A 19,950-nucleotide genomic window follows, 5' to 3' on the forward strand; every position below is an offset into this window, starting at 1 on the left:
TATTTGGCATGTGCTTAGAACACGCCATCAAAATCAGTTTGCTCAAAAAACCCTTAATTAGCACTCCCAAGCGTTTTTTCTCCATAGATGGCAGGGTTGGCAGGAGGACAGCAAACGTGGAGACATGAAAGTGAACAGAGGCACAGTGGGAGACATCTCCAGGGACCCACTACTCCTCCTCCTCCTCCAACAGTGAAGCCAAGGTATGGATGACTGTTTATTATCCCAAACCAGACAGATATGAATGCCCATGACCGGTGTCATTTCAGTCCTTCTACCGTTTCCTCATGTTCATACATAACTGACACGCTTTTCCCTTTCAACTGCCAAATCCCGGTTTAAAAATAGAAATAAACATTATGATGAATTGTCTCACAAGTCTTGAGTTTCTTTTATTGTTGGTTGAAAGCTGATATGCACCTGCAGTTCAGCCTCGTCCTGATGAGTTACCATGACGCCTCCACGTCTCTGCTTGACTTGTGCCACTTCTAGCAGAACCATGGGTCTCACTTCTAGCAGAACCATGGGTCTCACTTCTAGCAGAACCATGGGTCTCACTTCTAGCAGAACCATGGATCTCACTTCTAGCAGAACCATGGGTCTCACTTCTAGCAGAACCATGGGTCTCACTTCTAGCAGAACCATGGGTCTCAGAGCAGACAGACCAAGAACAGAACCACCGACTCCATACAGTGAACGGTCAGGAGAGAAACCAATATGATCAAACAAAATGGTAACTTTCAAAATAAATACAGTTGCAAGATCATGGTTCAAATTCATGTTACAGTCTGTCCTCCTTAAAATGTATGTCAGTAACTTTGTCAGTACACAAAATAAAATAAAAAAAACAATTATTATGAATGTACAAGACAGACAAACACACAAAACTAAAACAATATATTAATAGAAACCTCTCCCACACCCCGTTTTCATGGTCACAGCTTGTTCAATAAGTCTGAAGGGTGTTGTCCAGAAACAGGGCCGACCCTCAGCGCCCCCCCCCCCCCCCCCCCCCATCACACTGTCCAGGGTGGGGCTATATCAGGAGGGAGGGGGTGGGCTTCTTCCCAGGCCACGCCTCCTTGGCATACTTCTTCTTGCGTGGCTCGTTGAGGGGCTCAGCGGTGTAGGGTCCGGGCGCTGGCGCAGTGTTGAGGGTGACAGGGGGCTGTGCCGAGGTGGGAGTCAGGTCCACCTCCGGGGCGGGGTTAGGGAAGGGCAGCGGGAGGGCCCCCAGGTTGGCGGCCCCTCCCTGGGCTCCGGCCGGCTGGCTCCCGGCCTCATGGCTGGTGGGTGGAAGGTCCCCATAAAGACCCCCGGTGAAGGGGAAGTTGTGCATTCTGCGCGCTACCGTGTCCTCCAGGCCAAGGGGGGCGTGGCCCAGGGGGGTGTGGCCCTCCATCTTCTTCTTCTGAAGAGTCACAGGATGAAAAAAAAAAAGCGTTGGCAACTCCCTTTATAAGCATCCCAAACTGAGGAGGTGAAATGAAAGGTGATTACCTTGATGGGGACCACGGCGGTCTGGATCATGTTCCTGAAGCGTCCCACAGACGGGTCCACATCCTCTGTGACAGCAAGCAAACACACATGGATCTCATCAGAACATTACCCAGTACAGAAACGTGGAAAGACAAGCAAGCAAACACACCCATATTAGTAATAAAATTCTATATGTTGTGTGTGTGTGTGTGTTGTGTGTGTGTGCATTTATGTGTGTGTGTGTATGTGTGCGTGTGCGTGCATCTATGTGTGTGTGTGTCTATGTGTTTGTGTGTGTGTGTGTGCGTGCGTGTCTATGTGTTTGTGTGTGTGTGTGCGTGTGTGTCTATGTGTGTGTGTGTGTGTCACACCTGGATTGATGACCTCCTCTTCTTCGCTGAAGGACACTCGGGAGTTCCTCCTCTTCCTCTTAGGCCTCTGTATGTCCAGGTTCCCCTCTTCCATGGTGAGGGTGGAGATCCTCTTGTTATGGGCCGTGTTGAACTCCGTCAGGTTCTGTCTCGGGTCAACACGGGTCAACACAAGAACACAGGTCAGGTTCCGTCTCGGGTCAACACAAGAACACAGGTCAGGTTCTGTCTCAGGTCAACACACGAACACAGGTCAGGTTCTGTCTCGGGTCAACATACACACACCTCCAGCTCTGGGAAACACACACACACCTCCAGCTCTGGGAAACACACACACACCTCCAGCTCGGTCTCCTCTTCGGGCAATCCCAGCAGGCCTTTCAGCTCGTCGTCCTCCCCGGCCTTGGCCTCCCCCGGCACGGCGCCCGCCTGGGTCTGGGGCTTCTCCCTCAGCGTGTAAACGCGCGTGGACGCCCCAAACGACATGGTGGAGTCGATGGGCACCTGCTGGGGCTTGTGGGGCTCCAGGCGTATGCGTCCCAGGTACGTGCCGTGGGCTGGGAGATGACAAAGATGGCGCTTGATCAGTTTCACTACTCCAGGAGAAGGGAGGTTAAAGAAGCAGCTGTTGACGTCTCCCACGACAGACAGGAGCCCAACACAAATAAACCAATGCTTGTAGTCTTAACCGGCCCCTCGAGTAAGCTATGACTCAGCTAGTGCCAAATATGAATCCTATCTGGCGTACGGTAACTCCCTTGTTCAGTAGAGGTGAACCGCTGACTCACTGCTGTCGAGGTCGATGAGGAAGACTCTCTTCAGGTGCCGGTGGTACACCAGCGCAGCGTGGACCCGCGAGCACGACTGGTGGTCTATCGTGAAGTCACACACATCTGGGTTCCTCCCAAACAGATAGTACTTCTTCTCATCAATAATGAGCTTCTGAAGCGAGAAACCATGAACAGAACATTGCATTCACCCGTCTGCCTCGAGCACTGTCATCCAGTTGAAGAACACAGCGGTGCTTGTGGAGGGCGCTAAGCCACATCGCAGTACGTCACATTTGGAAGATGAGTCGGAGCTACTGGGATCATTGGAATGCAAGAGGCCACTGGGTTCAAAAGACACTGAGTAAGAGATGCCTCCCGACATATTTTTTGCAGCAGCATTACCCATTGAGCCTTATAAAGCACAAGCTGTGTAGCTCTTCACACTAGGCCAAGTCCAGAAGGTCAATAACCTTTGACCTTACCTCAACCAGCTTGTCCCCTTTCACCACATCCAGATGAAGTCCTGCCGGAGGCTTCCCTGCCCTGATCAAACACACGATTAGCGAGAAGACTGTGTCCTTGTCACACTGACAAGAGAGCAAGCAAATTGAGGTATGTATTATCTGGGAAGCATATTAGGCAAAATGCCAAGACAGGTTGGCCAGTGCATGCAACTACCATGATATGGGTACTGTAAGGTCACCTTTATTCAAAGCTTGGTGTGCTTAGGACGCATGCTAACTTGTGGATGTCAAACTCGCCGGTAAACTGTATTTAGCTAACGTTATTCACTGGCTGAGTCGTGCTCAGCAGTTCATTTCACCATAGCTAGCTAGCTGGCTACCTTTGACTGATCAGGTTTCGCTAGCAATATAGACGGCATGTCATACCGAATAGATTTTGGCTATCACAGTTTCAGCATGTACCATCCCAAACTATAATGCATGCTTTCGATGTGTCGTTGTCGAAAATATGCATGAGACACCGCAGATCTTACCATGACGGGCAGTCAAAAGTAGGTGTGTTTGTGCTTGGGTTTGCTGCCATCTTTCAGTCACCACTGGTGAATGCTGGGAAAATGAGTAATCTAAGGGAATATTAGGAAGTATGGGAATCGTAGTTTCCAACACTGAAGACGTTCGTCCTTTATGAAAACCATGACTGCAAACGTGGTTCGAAATATTAAAAACGCATACAGTAGGCCTATATCAATGTTTAGTATCTCATTAAGCATCCACAATAATTTGTGTGAAAATAAACTTTGAGAAGTATTAGAAAACCTCATTCAAAACAGCTCATGTTGCCGTTTAGACCATTTCAATTTCCCAGCTGGCATACAATAGGCCTACATCCATGCATAGGCCTACAATTAACCATAGGCTATAACAATAATGATATAACGAGCAATTTGTCGTTGTTTCATTATTCTATGTCATGCATGCTTCTACAGGCTACAACTGAGAACTAGGGTCGAAATATCGTTTTGCCCATTTTGATGTCGGAACCAGATTACAGAAAAATGCAAAGTTTTGGTTGTTTTATATTATTTTGGAATAATGATATAACTACAATAATGATATAACGAGCCATTCGCCGCTGTTTCATTATTCCATATCATGCATGCTTTTACATAGGGAAACTGAGAAATAGGGTCGTAATATCGTCTTCTTCATCTTGGATGTCAGGACCAGAATATGTTACTGTACTGCAAAAACAGGACAAGTCATTATTCTGTTGTTCGCACACGCGAGGGGGGCGGCGGTGATGCGCACACGCGGCATGCAGGAGCGTCCACCAATGAAATGTCTCTGCATTTAACCTATCCGTGCTGTAAGGGCAGCCAGGAGCAGTCAGCGCGCGTTTGTGTCCAGGGACGCACAGGAGAGCGATCTGTTCTTCTGCATCTTTTTCATATTGGGGTTATTGGGAGGAAACCCTTGCGAACAAGGGGAGAACATGCAAACTCCACACTATCCCGGGAGATACCCCACCTACGTAGCCTACCTGACAAACCCTTGGAGAACATCACCAGTGCAGACAGCGCCCGAAGCGGGATTCGAACTGGACTTTATTGCTGTGAGGCAACAGTAGCCTACGCCACACTCGTGCCACACTGCAGGCCAAGGAGCCCGACGGGATCAGTTGAAAAAGACAATCACATGTCTAAGAAACCCAAGCTCCCAACCCTGTCCCAAATTACATATGATCTCAGCTCATTAACGCCATCCCCGTAATTTATTTAAACCATATTTATAGCATGTACATGGCCTAATGCATTCACACCAGCACCTTATCTTAATTTGCACATTGTATAAATTGTTTCTTATGTGTAAGTTCCACATAACACATCCACACCGACACCTCATCTTTAGCTTATATTGTATAGATTGTTTGGTGTGTAGCCTATATTCTGTAGGGTATTGTAATTACCTGCAGCCTACAAAAATGACAATACACAGAGTTGACTCAAAGACCTTAATTTACCCATGTTGAAAAGTAAGCCGTTGAAACAAAGTTGGGATTTCAAAGTTGATTCACCTTTCAAATTCAACACATATTCAACAATGATTTTAAGACCTTAATTCACCCATGTTGAAGAGTAAGATGTTGGAACAACGTCGCAATATCAACGTTAATTCACCTTTCAAAATCAAAACCTAATCCAACGTTGATTCACGTAGTCACATGACATTTACACAAGACCAGTGAATCAACGATGAAATGCCAGCTGGGTTATAGCCTACTGTACGGATCACGGATCAGGCTGTTTTAAAAATCATGAAAATTAAAAACGTTGAATGAAAAACAGTTACTCTGCAATTTAGTAGGCTACTACATAGTTCCCAGACCTTCCACATATTTTCAGCAATTACTTTCTAACACGTGTTTGGAAACAAATGTCGGAATTCACTTCACAGTCACTTAAAAAGTACAAGACACGTTTATGCGTTTTTTATTTATTTTATTGCATTGCATGAGGTTTCAGAAAACATACTAACTTTTCACTCATGAGTCAACCAAAGCATACACATCCTCATCAACCAATGCACACATCTTTGAAAAACAAACGTAACTGAACTTAAAATATTAAATAAATATATACACATAATAATAATAATAATAAATGGTTCTCTCCCATACATGCTCAACTGTAATGGCAGGCATTTCAGCGTCTTTAAACCCTCGTGTCAGGTGTAAGTGAACATGCTTCAGCCACTGTTGTCCAAGGCCTTGAAATGCTCCTCATCAATGGTGGAGAAGATCTGACCCTCATCGAGGAGCCGCTGCAAGGATTCCCTATATAGAGAAATAAACACTGAGTCCTGGTCCCGATCACGGATAGAATCACACGACGGTGGACAGGGAGACAATTCTACCTGATGACATCGATGCCGAGATACCTCAGCGTCAACCGCAAGTCCTTGAAACAGATTCCTTCGTGGGCTGGGGAGCTCTTGACCACCTTCAAAACCTCCCAGGAGTAGGCCTAATGAACATATAGTAGCCCAATATCTTTTACAATACAACATGAGCTTGGCTATTACAGTATGTCCGTGGGGTTGGGGTGAGGGTACCTGGTTCTTCTGTCCGGCGATGCTACAGGCTGGGGTTGACTGCCCACCGTCCACATTCCGCTGGTTAGCCTGAGACACACCAACAGTACGAGGATTCATCAACTCACCAGCCTGCTTCAAAATAAGATTACGGAAATATTTCTAAATGTAATTTGGGTCCTTCATCTGAAGGACGGTGAACAAATAAATTCTCACTCTGCCATAAGATCTCCCAGTGATCAGCATGTGAGCCTGAACCACCGCCAGCATGTGGGAGGTGATCTCATTGAGGTCCGCGAGGGAACGCACACTGATGGCCAACACAGTCCTCTGACCCTGGTACCACACACAAGAAAGCACATCTGTAAGTGGAACGCTGTTAGGCTAATGTATATGTTTCCCCTCAAACTGAGAACATTTACCTGAAAGGTGCGTAGACTTCCAGACACTTTAACATACGTTCCTGGAGGAACTGCAGCATCCTTCATATGGAGGTCCTGAGGAATGACCTTGGGGTTACAACTCAAGAACCAATTATGTGATCGAGAAAGGGGAACTATGATGACCAACTGTCAGAGCAGCCTAGGTTTGTTTTCTACAGATGTAACATCCTGGTCTAAGTGTGTGTGAGGCATATTCCCGAAAGTCTACAGATCCTGGTCTAAGTGTGTGTGAGGCATATTCCCGAAAGTCTACAGATCCTGGTCTAAGTGTGTGGAGGCATAATCCTGAAAGTCTAGATTGATCATCCTGGTCTGTGTGTGTGAGGCATAATCCTGATAAAGTCCATGACTTGCCTCAGTGTCCATCCACTGCTTGACATCCATAGGTGGCCCTGTCATGTCGTCCAGCGAGTACAAGATGCTGGACACAGCTGGGATGGACCTCCTGATGACACCCACTAGAGAGACCTCAGCCCCGGGGAGAGACACAGGCAGGGATACTACACTAGAGAGACCTCAGCCCAGGGAGAGACACAGGCAGGGATACTACACTAGAGAGACCTCAGCCCAGGGAGAGACACAGGCAGGGATACTACACCAGCGGAGTGGGCTCGCACCGCTCACAACTCCACACACACCATGTGTTAGAGATCGCCACTCTCTACTATAAAAAACCACAAGTGGGAACCATACCTTGCTAACCTGAACCCGAGTGTGTCCGATCATGAAGTGATCGTCCGTGGCTTCTGTGGCCGACAGGAGTTGGGACACGGTGCTGGGCAGGATCTGAAGCACGGCCCTCTGTGAGGCCCATGGACAGCATCATCACTTTCACAAACTTCGTCACAACCTCACAAAACTACAGCTTGGTACAAAGATAGTGACAACATTGTATTATTGTGTACTACAGTCCCAGTGGTCAGTCTGGGTTGAGAGCAGCGGAGTCCACTCGGGTGCTGGTTCTGCGCCTCTCCCAACTCTGAGCTGCTGTGTCCTGGGGGGAGATTCCACACGGGGAACTGCATGATGGGTAACATAGTCTGACAGCCATTGTTGGAACTATTGTTGATGCTGAAATAAACAGAAAACTCACCTTGGCTTGACATGACAATTGTTTTGTCAATGGGTCCGACTGCCTCTTCAACACTCCAATGTGTGAGGTCACCCATCAATGAGACGTCTACTACCCTCAATTACCAGCCCTTCTCTCTCAACTAGCAGGTGAGTTGATTCTCACTAATTGCCCTCCATTTCCTAACTGTAGAAGTCTGGTCCTTGAAAACTAAAAGTCAGAACTTCAGCTAATGTTTTTTATTCCAAAAGCCATACATTTAATGAATGACATCCATTTACAGCATTTATTTATAGCATTATTTATTACATACATTTAATTTATCCCCTCAAAATATTGTACAATGACATACAAGGAAATGTGTTCATACAAAAAGTCTTAGCCCCAGTACATCTGGTTGGATTCAATCTGTTGAGGTTCCTGTTTGTAAATGGTTACTTCCTGTTCTCAATAGGGCACTTATGATGTTAATGAATCTCCAAAGGTTACAAGAGGCAAGAGGCTCTTATTTTGAAATGGTCTCATCAGATGAAGGAAGATGTTTGAATCGACCCCAGTCCCGTTATTCAAAATCACAACAGGCCAATTAATACATACACTATTATCACCAGCACACAAGTAAGTATTCAACTGTAAATGTAATATCACACTTTTGACTGAAGACAATGGAAGCTGTGTTAACTGTTAAATCAAATCCATCACAGCAATGTAGGACAAACCAGGCTGGTAAGAACACCGAGGCTGTCCAGTCACACATCCATGAACCCTGTTAAGTCCCGAGTATCCAGTCACACATCCGTGAACCCTGTTAAGTCCCGAGTATCCAGTCACACATCCATGAACCCTGTTAAGTCCCGAGTATCCAGTCACACATCCATGAACCCTGTTAAGTCCCGAGTGTCCAGTCACACATCCGTGAACCCTGTTGAGCCCCGAGTGTCCAGTCACACATCCATGAACCCTGTTGAGCCCCGAGTGTCCAGTCACACATCCATGAACCCTGTTGAGCCCCGAGTGTCCAGTCACACATCCATGAGCCCCGGTTTCTCATATACAGTATTTACACATGTGCAAAAGAAAAGGGATGAACACAAATCAGAGGGTGGAATTTGGTCATGTCTATGCCTCGCATATTTTGTGTAATTGTTAAGAGATTGAGGGAAGACAGACTGAAGAGGGCAGCTCTGGTCTGTGTACTGGGGAAGGGCAGAGACCGGGCCTCGGATGACCCCTCTGTCAGGCCATACGGGTGACCCACATTAGAAGCTAAAATCCGCTGTTTACAGCCGCATGGCTGGACCCACATTCTTCCATCAGAGGACAAGTCTAAAGCCCTGGAGGAATGGTGAACGATGGACGTGTCACATCCTTAATACTGATGGCCTAGAGGCACCCACCTCCCAGAGCATCTCTCTGAGGGTCATGAGAATCACCTGCAAGTCAAGGCCAACTGATGATGAGAGCAAAGCTGGTGCTGTTATTATGAGAGCAAAACTGGTGCTGTTATTATGAGAGCAAAACTGGTGCTGTTATTATGAGAGCAAAACTGGTGCTGTTATTATGAGAGCGAAGCTGGTGCTGTTATTATGAGAGCAAAGCTGGTGCTGTTATTATGAGAGCAAAGCTGGTGCTGTTATTATGAGAGCAAAGCTGGTGCTGTTATTATGAGAGCAAAGCTGGTGCTGTTATTATGAGAGCAAAGCTGGTGCTGTTATGAGAGCAAAGCTAGGGAGGTCCCAGAGCCACAACTGGACAATTAAAACAAACACTAAAGACATAGTAAAGGGTTTGGACATGTTGAGATGCAGTTTGAGGCCAAACTAAGGTTAAATCAGGTCATGAAAGACAATTTCAGGGCCATTCAAAGGCGATGGTGCAGATTAAAAGTCACTCAAAATTATTTCAATTTTTGCGTGTTTCAGAATGTCAAAAAAGGTTCAGGATTCCCTAGGAGCATCTGTTGATGAGGTTTTCACAATGTCCAAACCAAATATGATCAAAGTGCACAAATCATGACCTGTAAGGCAATAGGGTCCCCGAGTGTGATTCTCTGCCTACTACTGCAACAGCCTACCAGGCGTAGTACTGTAGGAGTCTGAGATAAGCAACAGCCTAGCAGACTAGTAGGAGTCTGAGGGGAGCAACAGCCTACCAGGCTAGTAGGAGTCTGAGGGACACGTGGAGGGGGTTACTGGGAGATCTGGAGCCCAGGGAACCAGGGAGAACCGGCGTGAGAGATCATGTTAAACACAAATGCTATGATGAGAGAGAGCGCGGACCCTCCGGCCCATGGAGGAGTGCGTGTCCCGTGCTGGTGTCTCCTGCTATGGTCTCTCCCTGAAGGTGAGAGGCACAAGTAAGACTTGTTTGTTGACAAGTGTGTTCTCGTAAGCACTGCCTGGGGTTCTCACACCAAATACAGCCTTTCAGAGCTATGTGGTTAGAAAACAACTAAATTAAACATTTAAAAAGTGCATTCATCAAGTGTCACGACTCAAGCCCAAATTTTATTATTATTATTATTTATTTATTTATTTTAACAGCAAACACAGATGACTGGGGTCTTTAAGAGCTGCTCTGTATGGATGTTTGTCTACAAATGTTCGGCCAACTATTATTTTTACCTGAGCAGAGTTATGAATGGGTGAATATAAATACCATGGCATCAGCTGTCCTGCACACACGCAGACAAGATGCCGTTTCCGCACGCATGCACGCACGCACACACGCACGCACGCGCACACGCACACACACTTTCCTGAATTCACGAGTAGAAGTTAGTTCACTGTATAAGAAACAGGGTACTGCCCAAAAAACAGCCTTGAATTATGTCCTGGTGGTGTGTGTGTGTGTGTGTGTGTGTGTGTGTGTGTGTGCATATTCACAGGATATCGTCACAGAATGTCTTCCTGTCATATATTGCATCCGGAATATGATTAGCACCGAGCGTGAGGTGGTATTTGTAGACAAACAAACAAGAGAGACCAGATGACAGCGAGACTGGAGCGCTGGCGCGGCAACCTGCTGTTTGTTCTCCAGGGAGACCAGGCTCCCAGTCAGTTCTCCAGGGAGACCAGGCTCCCAGTCAGAAAGGCTGTGTTCTGACTGAGGGGGCGTGGCCACACGGCCTGAGACTGACTGAGCTGCTCGCTTTCAACCGCAAGCAGGAAGCAGCAGTTCCCCTCTCACTAGAGCTGAAGAGCCTTATATGTGCTTATGGACAAGCCTTGGTTCCTAGTGAACACACACCCTTCTCACAGCCACCTCCCAGGGCTGTTTGAGATCATACCGTTTAATCATGCTGCAAAGAATAACTCCATTTTGTTCCCTTACAAACAAACAAAAGCGCTCCCCTCGCCCTCCAGCTGAGCCCCCCCCACAGAGGCTGAGGGGTGGGCGGAGTGTCCTCACGTGTCCCAGTCCAGCTCCCTGCAGGCGATGCGGACGAGCCGGAGCTCCAGCTCCACGGCGTCGGGCCGGTCCTGGGGGTTTGCGGAGAGCATCTGGCGGATCAGCTGCTTCATGCCGGCGTTCATGCTCTTCTTCCTGGCCGGGATGGGCAGCTCCAGGCGGGGGTTCTCCAGCAGGGCCTCCCCCAGGGGCACGATCTCGCCGCCCTGACGCACGTAGCCGCCCAGCAGCTCCTTCTGGGTCTCCGCGTCCACGAAGGTGATGCGCTCCACCATGGCCCAGATGATGACGCCCAGGGCGAAGATGTCGGCCTTGGCCGTGTAGTGGCCCTCCCACACCTCCGGCGCCATGTAGAAGTCCGTGCCGCACGCCGTGGACAGGAAGCACTTGTTGACGCCGGTGGGCTCCCCGGGGCCCAGGCCGGAGGCGGAGCACACCTTGCTCAGGCCGAAGTCGGCCACCTTCAGCGTGGGCTCCGGGCTGCCGGCCGGCGTGCCGCCCTGCGAGATCAGGATGTTGTCGGGCTTCAGGTCGCGGTGGATGATCTGGTTGCGGTGCAGGAAGGCCAGGGCGCTGCCCAGCTGGAGCATGAAGCTGGTGTTGGTCTTCCGGCTCGGCTTGCGTGACAGCAGGTAGGCGTTCATGTCGCCGCCATCACAGAAGTCCATGACGAACCACAGGTAGTAGGCACAGCCGGGGTTGAACGAGATCTCCCCCTTCAGGGACGTCTCCACCAGCTGGGGGGGAGAGAGAGAGAGAACGAGAGAGAGAACAAGAGAGAGAGAACAAGAACGAGAGAGAGAACGAGAGAGAGAGAACGAGAGAACGAGAGAGAGAGAGAGAGATAACGAGAGAGAGAGAGATAACGAGAGAGAGAGAACGAGAGAGAGAGAGAGAGGGGTGAGAACGTTTATCTCGGCACGGGCGCTGAACACAGAAGGCATTTTGCATGCTTTAATATCTGCAGCTGTCCCAGCTGATCTGAGCATGCTCAGAGAGAGCTGACTGTCCCTGTCCAGAGCCAGCACACACACGCCTGCCTCTGTCATGGCCGCTGCCCAGATTCACACTGCAAAAGTGGAACCAAATTAAAAAGAAAATGTTTCGTTCGAGAGATGCGACCTGTCAGATTTATGTGAAAGAAAGGGAAGTTGATTATTCAAACTGAAGTCGTACTTAAGAAGCCATCATGGTTATTGATGAAGGCAGAGAGCAGACAGACAGGTAGTCATTATTAGCCTGTATTCCTGAGGGGGGGGGCAACATGAGACACTCTGCCGCCCCCCGCCCCCCCCCACCCCCCACCCCACCATCCCCTGCAAAAACTGCCTTGTGTCTTTGAATGTGCGGCGCATCTGGCTCCCTCCCCTGAGCGCCGTGTCTGCGTCTGCTTTCTGCTTTATCAAAGCTCCGCGAGACGCCTCTCATCTCTGACGCCTTCAGATGGAGGAGCGGGCGGCGGTCTCCTCTCCCCGCAACTTCCTCTGACAGACCGTCACACAGCTACGAAGACTGCCCACAGACCGTCACACAGCTACGAAGACCGCTCCCACAGACCACCACACAGCTACGAAGACCGCTCCCACAAACCGTCACACAGCTACGAAGACCGCCCACAGACCGTCACACAGCTACGAAGACCGCCCACAGACCGTCACACAGCTACGAAGACCGCCCACAGACCACCACACAGCTACCAACACCCTCCACAGACCACCACACAGCTACAAAGACCATCCACAGACCGCCACACAACTACCAACACCCTCCACAGACCACCACACAGCTACCAACACCCTCCACAGACCACCACACAACTACCAACACAGTCACGCTGAATACTCACACCACTAACGCCACTAACTACGCCTGGCAGAGGTCTGAATGCATGTGTTGTGTGGCAGCATATTCAATAGATAATGGAGAAGGTGTTAGACAGATGCAGGTGTCACTGGAGATGAGGGCTGACTCACCGAAGGAGATGGAGATCAAATTGCATTCTTCTGCTTGCTCGAAACTATGACGACAAACAACTCAACCTCCTGGTTTCTGCTCTTAAAACACACACTAACTGTGTAGGCTCATACTGTAACTGTGTAGGCTCATACTGTAAGTGTGTAGGCTCATACTGTAACTGTGTAGGCTCAAATGACATGATGTGTCACAATATTTACAGGTAGGAAATGAATATGGGGCTACCATTCAGCAACCATGCAGTAGACAAATGGGTCACAAATTGTTTGACATGCCGTTGAATAGAGGCGCCCGCTAACTTAATAGAACAGATGCAAACAATCCCTCAGTTAGCACATTCAGATAGTGCTCTCCTATTGTGGCTTGTTTTCTATAAGAGCACGTTGGAACATTACCGAAAATCAGGGATAAAAAATAAGCGAGAATAAAGGGTTTCTGGGAAAGCGTCCAGGCCCGATGAGGCGCAGAGCTTAACGAGCTGAGGGACAATGGCCCACGTGGAGCTGGGGGCCGGTAATCAGGCCTGCCACCAGGTCCTCCACCCAGCAGGGGGGCGCGGGGGTCTGACAGGCTGGAGACAGGCGGACTGGGGGGGGACCCAGGACAGAGGCTGCATGTGCATGGAGATGCAGGGTCACGCAGATAGACATTAATCTAGAGAGAAAGGGAGGGAGAGAGAGAGAGAAAGAGAGACAGAGGGAGAGAGATACGGAGAGAAAGAGAAAGAGAGAGGGAGAGAAAGAGAGAGAGAAAGAGAGAGAGAGGGGGGGGTAGGGAGAGAGAAGGGGGGGAGAGAGGGAGAGGGAGAGGGGGGAGGGAGAGACAGAGAGAGAGAGGGAGGGGGAGAGGGAGAGACAGAGAGAGGGGGGAGAGAAAGGGAGAGACAGACAGAGAGAGAGAGAGGGGGGGGGGAGAGAGACAGAGAGAGAGAGAGAGAGAGCTCCTTCAACACAGTCCAGTTGTGTCCAGTTACTCTCTGCAGAACGCCCCGTTATGAGAGACACGTGGTCAGGGGTGCTGAGGGACACACAGAGAGGTCAGGGGTGCTGAGGGACACACAGAGAGGTCAGGGGTGCTGAGGGACACACAGAGAGGTCAGGGGTGCTGAGGGACACACAGAGAGGTCAGGGGTGCTGAGGGACACACAGAGAGGTCAGGGGTGCTGAGGGACACACAGAGAGGTCAGGGGTGCTGAGGGACACACAGAGAGGTCAGGGGTGCTCAGGGACACACAGAGAGGTCAGGGGTGCTGAGGGACACACAGAGAGGTCAGGGGTGCTGAGGGACACACAGGGAGGTAAGGGGTGCTGAGGGACACACAGAGAGGTCAGGGGTGCTCAGGGACACACAGAGAGGTCAGGGGTGCTGAGGGACACACAGAGAGGTCAGGGGTGCTGAGGGACACACAGAGAGGTCAGGGGTGCTGAGGGACACACAGAGAGGTCAGGGGTGCTGAGGGACACACAGAGAGGTCAGGGGTGCTGAGGGACCCACAGAGAGGTCAGGGGTGCTGAGGGACACACAGAGAGGTCAGGGGTGCTCAGGGACACACAGAGAGGTCAGGAGTGCTGAGGGACACACAGAGAGGTCAGGGGTGCTGAGGGACACACAGAGAGGTCAGGGGTGCTGAGGGACACACAGAGAGGTCAGGGGTGCTGAGGGACACACAGAGAGGTCAGGGGTGCTGAGGGACACACAGAGAGGTCAGGGGTGCTGAGGGACCCACAGAGAGGTACTGAGGGACACACAGAGAGGTGCTGAGGGACCCACAGAGAGGTACTGAGGGACACTGAGGAGCCAATCTGTAGAAACCAGACTAAATGAGCATAAAGGATCTAGACAGAAGCACAGTGAGGGAATCTAATGGGCTGAACATCTACTATGAGGCCAAAGCCTGAAATGTCCCAGAACAACCCCAGCTCAGAGCCCATGGCCAGCAGACTCTGGCTCAACAAAACGCTACTGTGTCTCTATCTGTAGAGAGCAATGTGCTAAATCATCAGCTACTGTCAACAAAAGCAAGGCAACAATATGAAGAACAACACAGCTGGGATATAGAGAGGAAACATAAACAATAGGCCCTTTTACAAACATCTGTCACCGGCGTGGAACTTTCCTTCCAACATCAGACCAAACGATTCCTCCGGACCTGATGTGACTCCTGGAGTTTCGCCCTCAACCTCCCGCCAGATTCCTTCCCGTCTCAAACGCCCCGCTTCCCTCGCAGCTGCCAAGACCGCAGCACCTGAGACAGAGCGCCTGGCCCAGGACTCCTGCCAGGGAAGATCCATCTCTGAGGTCTCTCAACACTCTCCATGTTCTACAGCGTCAGAGAGTTCTCCCCCCTGTTCACAAGAACAGCTGTGATCTGTACACACTACAGACTAGTGGTAGGGATGGAATGTGCACAACTTTTTCAATTAAATTTTTCACAGTCAACCGATTAGTGGCGGTATGGACTATTAATCCATTCATTGTTTTTTGCCGATATACATAAAGGCTATTATTAACTGATATACATAAAGGCTATAATTAACTGATATACATAAAGGCCATTATTAACTGATATACATAAAGGCTATTATTAACTGATATACATAAAGGCTATTATAAACTGATATACATAAAGGCTATAATTAACTGATATACATAAAGGCTATTATTAACTGATATACATAAAGGCTATAATTAACTGATATACATAAAGGCTATTATTAACTGATATACATAAAGACTATAATTAACTGATATACATAAAGGCTATAATTAACTGATATACATAAAGGCTATTATTAACTGATATACATAAAGGCTATTATTAACTGATATACATAAAGGCTATTATAAACTGATATACATAAAGGCTATAATTAACTGATATACATAAAGGCTATTATTAACTGATATACATAAAGGCTATAATTAACTGATATACATAACGGCTATTATTAACTGATATACATAAAGGCTATTATTAACTGATAATAAAGGCTATATACATAAAGGCTATTATTAACTGATAATAACTGATAAAGGCTATTATTAACTGATATACATAAAGGCTATAATTAACTGTGGGAAAAACATCATTTTCAAACTTGAAACACAAAAAAACAAGCATTATAGAGAAAAGTTACTTATTCAAGTATTATTCCCATGAATTTCCTACTGTAAATAATAGTGAAATAATACTGGAATGAACAGAGCCATCCAATGAAGAGGGGGTAGGGTTGGGCGCCTGGCGCAGCGCCCAATTCACCCCCCCCCCCCCATTCTAACCAACACCGCGCTATAGAACTGATGACAGAACTGATTAGTTACGCTCTATTTATTTATTTTTAAAGATGTGTTTATTTGAATTTAAAAAAATTAACAACCACAATTTAAAAATAGACTTTGCCCGTCGTGAATGATTAATCAGACCCGGCCCCAACTAGTAGGCGCCATTATACAGTCAAGCTCAACATCTCCGGGTCAAAGTGGTTCGATGTTCAGCAGCAGCTATCCATCTGTGTCATGATGAACCTCAGCCTGAAGCTCATCCACAGACCAGACCTAACCCTAACCTTTACCGACTCCCCCCTCCATCACATACAACGCCCCAGACCCCTGGCAGAGCCCCAGACCCCTGGGAGAGCCCCAGACCCCTGGGAGAGCCCCAGACCCCTGGCAGAGCCCCAGACCCCTGGCAGAGCCCCAGACCCCTGGGAGAGCCCCAGACCCCTGGGAGGGCAGGTACCTCTCCCCCACAGCTCCGCTCTGATGCTCTACCGTCAACCATCAACAAATGAACCTCGGCCATTCTCTAGCTCTGACACTGGCGTCGAACGTGGCCAAATGGCAACAGTTTGAGCCACTGTCGTTAATTAAAGAGGATTCGTTCCCTCAGCGTCCGGCTGATGGTTGAGGCTGATGGTTGAGGCTGATGGTTGAGGCTGAGGGTTGAGGCTGAGGGTTAAGGCTGAGGGTTGAGGATGAGGGTTGAGGCTGAGGGGTGAGGCTGAGGATGAGGGTTGAGGCTGAGGGGTGAGGCTGAGGGGTGAGGCTGACGGTTGAGGCTGAGGGGTGAGGATGAGGGGTGAGGATGAGGGTGGAGGATGAGGGGTGAGGCTGAGGGGTGAGGCTGACGGGTGAGGACCAGACGGCTAAAGCGGGGCTCACTACAGGATATTTAAAATCCGAGCCAAATTGGGTTGCATCACACACGAGGAGATATCACACACAAGGAGATATTACAGGATATTATCGTGCCCGAGGGAGCAACGAACCACTGCCACGCTTGTAAAGTAGTGAGTAAATCGAAATATCAGACATGCTTCACATTATCAGGGCGGCCCCGATGTGTCTGCGAGCCGATCAGGAGGTTTAAGATTGGATCTGTAAACCCCTCACATTACAAAATCATCTGGGCCCAACATCGGTACCGACCAACGTTCCAGACCAGATTTCTCCCCCGATTCACAAGAGGGGTGAGTCAGGGATAACTCGGCCCAAACAATCCTGCAGTGTGAGCCTGGCATAAGCCTCCCACAACCACCCACCCACCCACCCACCCACAACCCCGCACCCACCCACCCACCCACCCACAACCCCCCACCCAGACAGACAGGCCCCGCCGGCTCCTCCTCACCTCCAGGTAGAGTGGGGAGCTGGAGCCGTGGTCCATCCTCTGGGCCAGCGCGTCCCGCTGCAGCACGCACTCCTCCAGGTGGATGACGTTGGGGTGCTGGCTCTGGATGCTGCTGAGAGCCCAGAACTCGCGCAGCGCCAGCTCCACGTTCTCCGGTGAGTGGCAGCGGATCTTCTTGACGGCCACACGTGCGCCGGTGCGCCTGACGGCTGCCTCGTACACCACGCCGTAGCTGCCCCGCCCCACCTCCTGGACCAGCTCGTACTTGGGCTGGCTGCTCACCATCCTCCTCTTCCTCACTGCAGCTGGAAACAAGAGTGTTTGAATGACCGTAGTGAGAGGGAGAGAGCGTGAGAACGGTCGGGATGTGTGATGATGTCATGTGAAGTTGTGGGTAATGTTGCACAATTTCTTTGAAGGTAGCTTCAAAGAGGCACGTTTTGTTTTGTTTGGCCAAAGCTACCCTACCACAAGAGGCCTATTCTCTAATGAGCAGTGGAGCCACCGTATGTCCAGTAAAGCCCTCCTTGTGAGTCTGGCTGATCAAAACTGTCTTCATCAGGTCATTGTCCCCTCCTTTAATCCCTCAAACAAGCAGCTGTTACCGAGTGTTGCAGCAGGTCCTGCAAATTTCAGGAAGAGCAGATATATTACTGACAAACGTGCAGTGCCCATTTTCAACTAAACAGGTAAAAGCTAAGTTATATACAAAGAAGAAAGTGCACATTCAGGTCTAACTGCAAAAGAGTTTAGTAGACAACGTTTCGGCCGTAGCCTTTGTCAGTCTTGAAACGTTGTCTACCAAACTCTTTTGCATCTAGACCTGAGTGTGCTGTTTCTTCTTTTTATATATGAGTCTATTCCGCGCTACCAGCAACACTCTGAATATTCTCTTTGCAAAGCTAAGTAAATATCCCGACAAGGTGTAGTTCGGCGACTGGTCCATCCTGGAACTCGTATGCCACATTATTAGAAAGTTTACCACATTGAAAGAAGGGTGACAGTTGGTGTAAATACTGCGGGTGGTGGGAAACAGCGAGCTGGAACCAGGCGGCCACGGGGGAAGTTGGGCTGCAGTCACGAACGTAAACAAACTGACTGGCTGTAGTGAATTTTAGAAAACTTGACAGCTGGCGATGACATGGCCGAATAACAAATTAACACAACCTCTAATTGAGCGAACGTTACTGAAATAACGTTACCTTCAAATGTAATATTCATAACACCGTACGGCTAACACAACAGTTAGATAGCTAACCCTAAACAAGGAAGAGATGGGTGACAACAAGGAAGGCCACAGTCACGTTTGATCTGGTGCTGGTTAGCAGGGTAGCTAGCTAGCAAACAACACTAGATCGTTTAGCTGGCCTGATGTGACAACACATCAGCACAGAGCCTGTCACTCTAGCCAGCTAACGTTAACTATAGCTACATGGTAAACTAGCATGCTAAACTAGCGCTATCTCTGCATACATCCCCGTGTGTCAGCTAGTCTGATAGCTTGTTCAAACCGTGGCAGAGACGGCGACTTTATTGTCATCCGACCAACAACCAGGCAGCAAATCTAGCTCTCCGAGCGCAGCGGCAACACACACCTGCTCGGGGCTCAACCAAGTAGCACACGGACAGACAAAAGAACCGGAGAAGCAAGGGGAATCAACGAAGCACACGAGTTTCATATTTACCGTGCGTTTTTTTGTGTGTGTCTTTTCTCAATAATTCATCTGCCAGCTCTCTCACCTCTCCTGGCAGCCATTAGCTGGCTACTCATTATTAGCTGGTCCAGCTACACACACACACATATACACACGTCCTCGCGCAGCTCGGGTCCATAGAGAGCTCGAGCCGTGAGCGCGTGACCGAGAGCCTCCTCGAGCACTTTAACAGCGCGCACGCGCTTCTCCTCCCAATGAGCGCCGGAAGCCTCAAGTAGGGAAATGCTGCCCTCTTCTAAACTTTTGATTGGGCTCTCAAAACAATTGCTAAAGGAAACAATTAAACGAAGTTGTTGTTTGTTATACTAAGACAATGCATGAAGTAGGCTCTTTCATCTTTCACTAGTTATCACTATACAGGCTACCACTCGGGTATATCATTAGAGAGCACAATGTATGTTTTTATAGTTATGCGGATGACACACAACTGTACATCTCTGCTGAACCAAATGATGCTGCAGCTATAAACTCAATTACTACCTGTCTTATATTTAAATTTCCCCTTGCGCCTGACGAGACTACTGGCTGCAG

At 49.0% G+C, this 19,950-nt stretch overlaps 2 protein-coding genes across 3 annotated transcripts; both read right to left on the bottom strand.

Annotated features, from left to right (window-relative positions):
• Positions 1-651: 651 nt before the first annotated feature.
• On the bottom strand, positions 652-3,668 carry ppp1r8a (protein phosphatase 1, regulatory subunit 8a). 2 transcript variants are annotated; one of them, XM_084455076.1, is made up of 7 exons: positions 3,618-3,668; positions 3,103-3,163; positions 2,639-2,792; positions 2,190-2,407; positions 1,851-1,995; positions 1,501-1,565; positions 652-1,411 (listed from the first exon to the last, which is right to left on the bottom strand). In XM_084455076.1, the coding sequence occupies exons 1-7, from the start codon at positions 3,665-3,667 to the stop codon at positions 1,037-1,039; spliced, it is 1,068 nt and encodes a 355-aa protein (XP_084311202.1). In that variant the 5' UTR covers position 3,668; the 3' UTR covers positions 652-1,036. The 2 variants fall into 2 exon arrangements, with proteins under 2 accessions (XP_084311202.1, XP_084311201.1); XM_084455075.1 differs by having other exon boundaries at positions 2,190-2,485.
• A 4,408-nt stretch (positions 3,669-8,076) lies between these two features.
• On the bottom strand, positions 8,077-19,520 carry pdik1l (PDLIM1 interacting kinase 1 like). The gene is made up of 3 exons (XM_084455121.1): positions 19,390-19,520; positions 17,705-18,009; positions 8,077-11,837 (listed from the first exon to the last, which is right to left on the bottom strand). Exons 2-3 carry the CDS (start codon positions 17,987-17,989, stop codon positions 11,097-11,099), a joined length of 1,026 nt encoding a protein of 341 aa, XP_084311247.1. The 5' UTR covers positions 17,990-18,009; positions 19,390-19,520; the 3' UTR covers positions 8,077-11,096.
• Between the last annotated feature and the right edge of the window lie 430 nt (positions 19,521-19,950).

Source organism: Borostomias antarcticus (genome assembly GCF_949987555.1).
Source record: "Borostomias antarcticus genome assembly, chromosome: 21".
NCBI lineage: Eukaryota > Metazoa > Chordata > Actinopteri > Stomiiformes > Stomiidae > Borostomias > Borostomias antarcticus.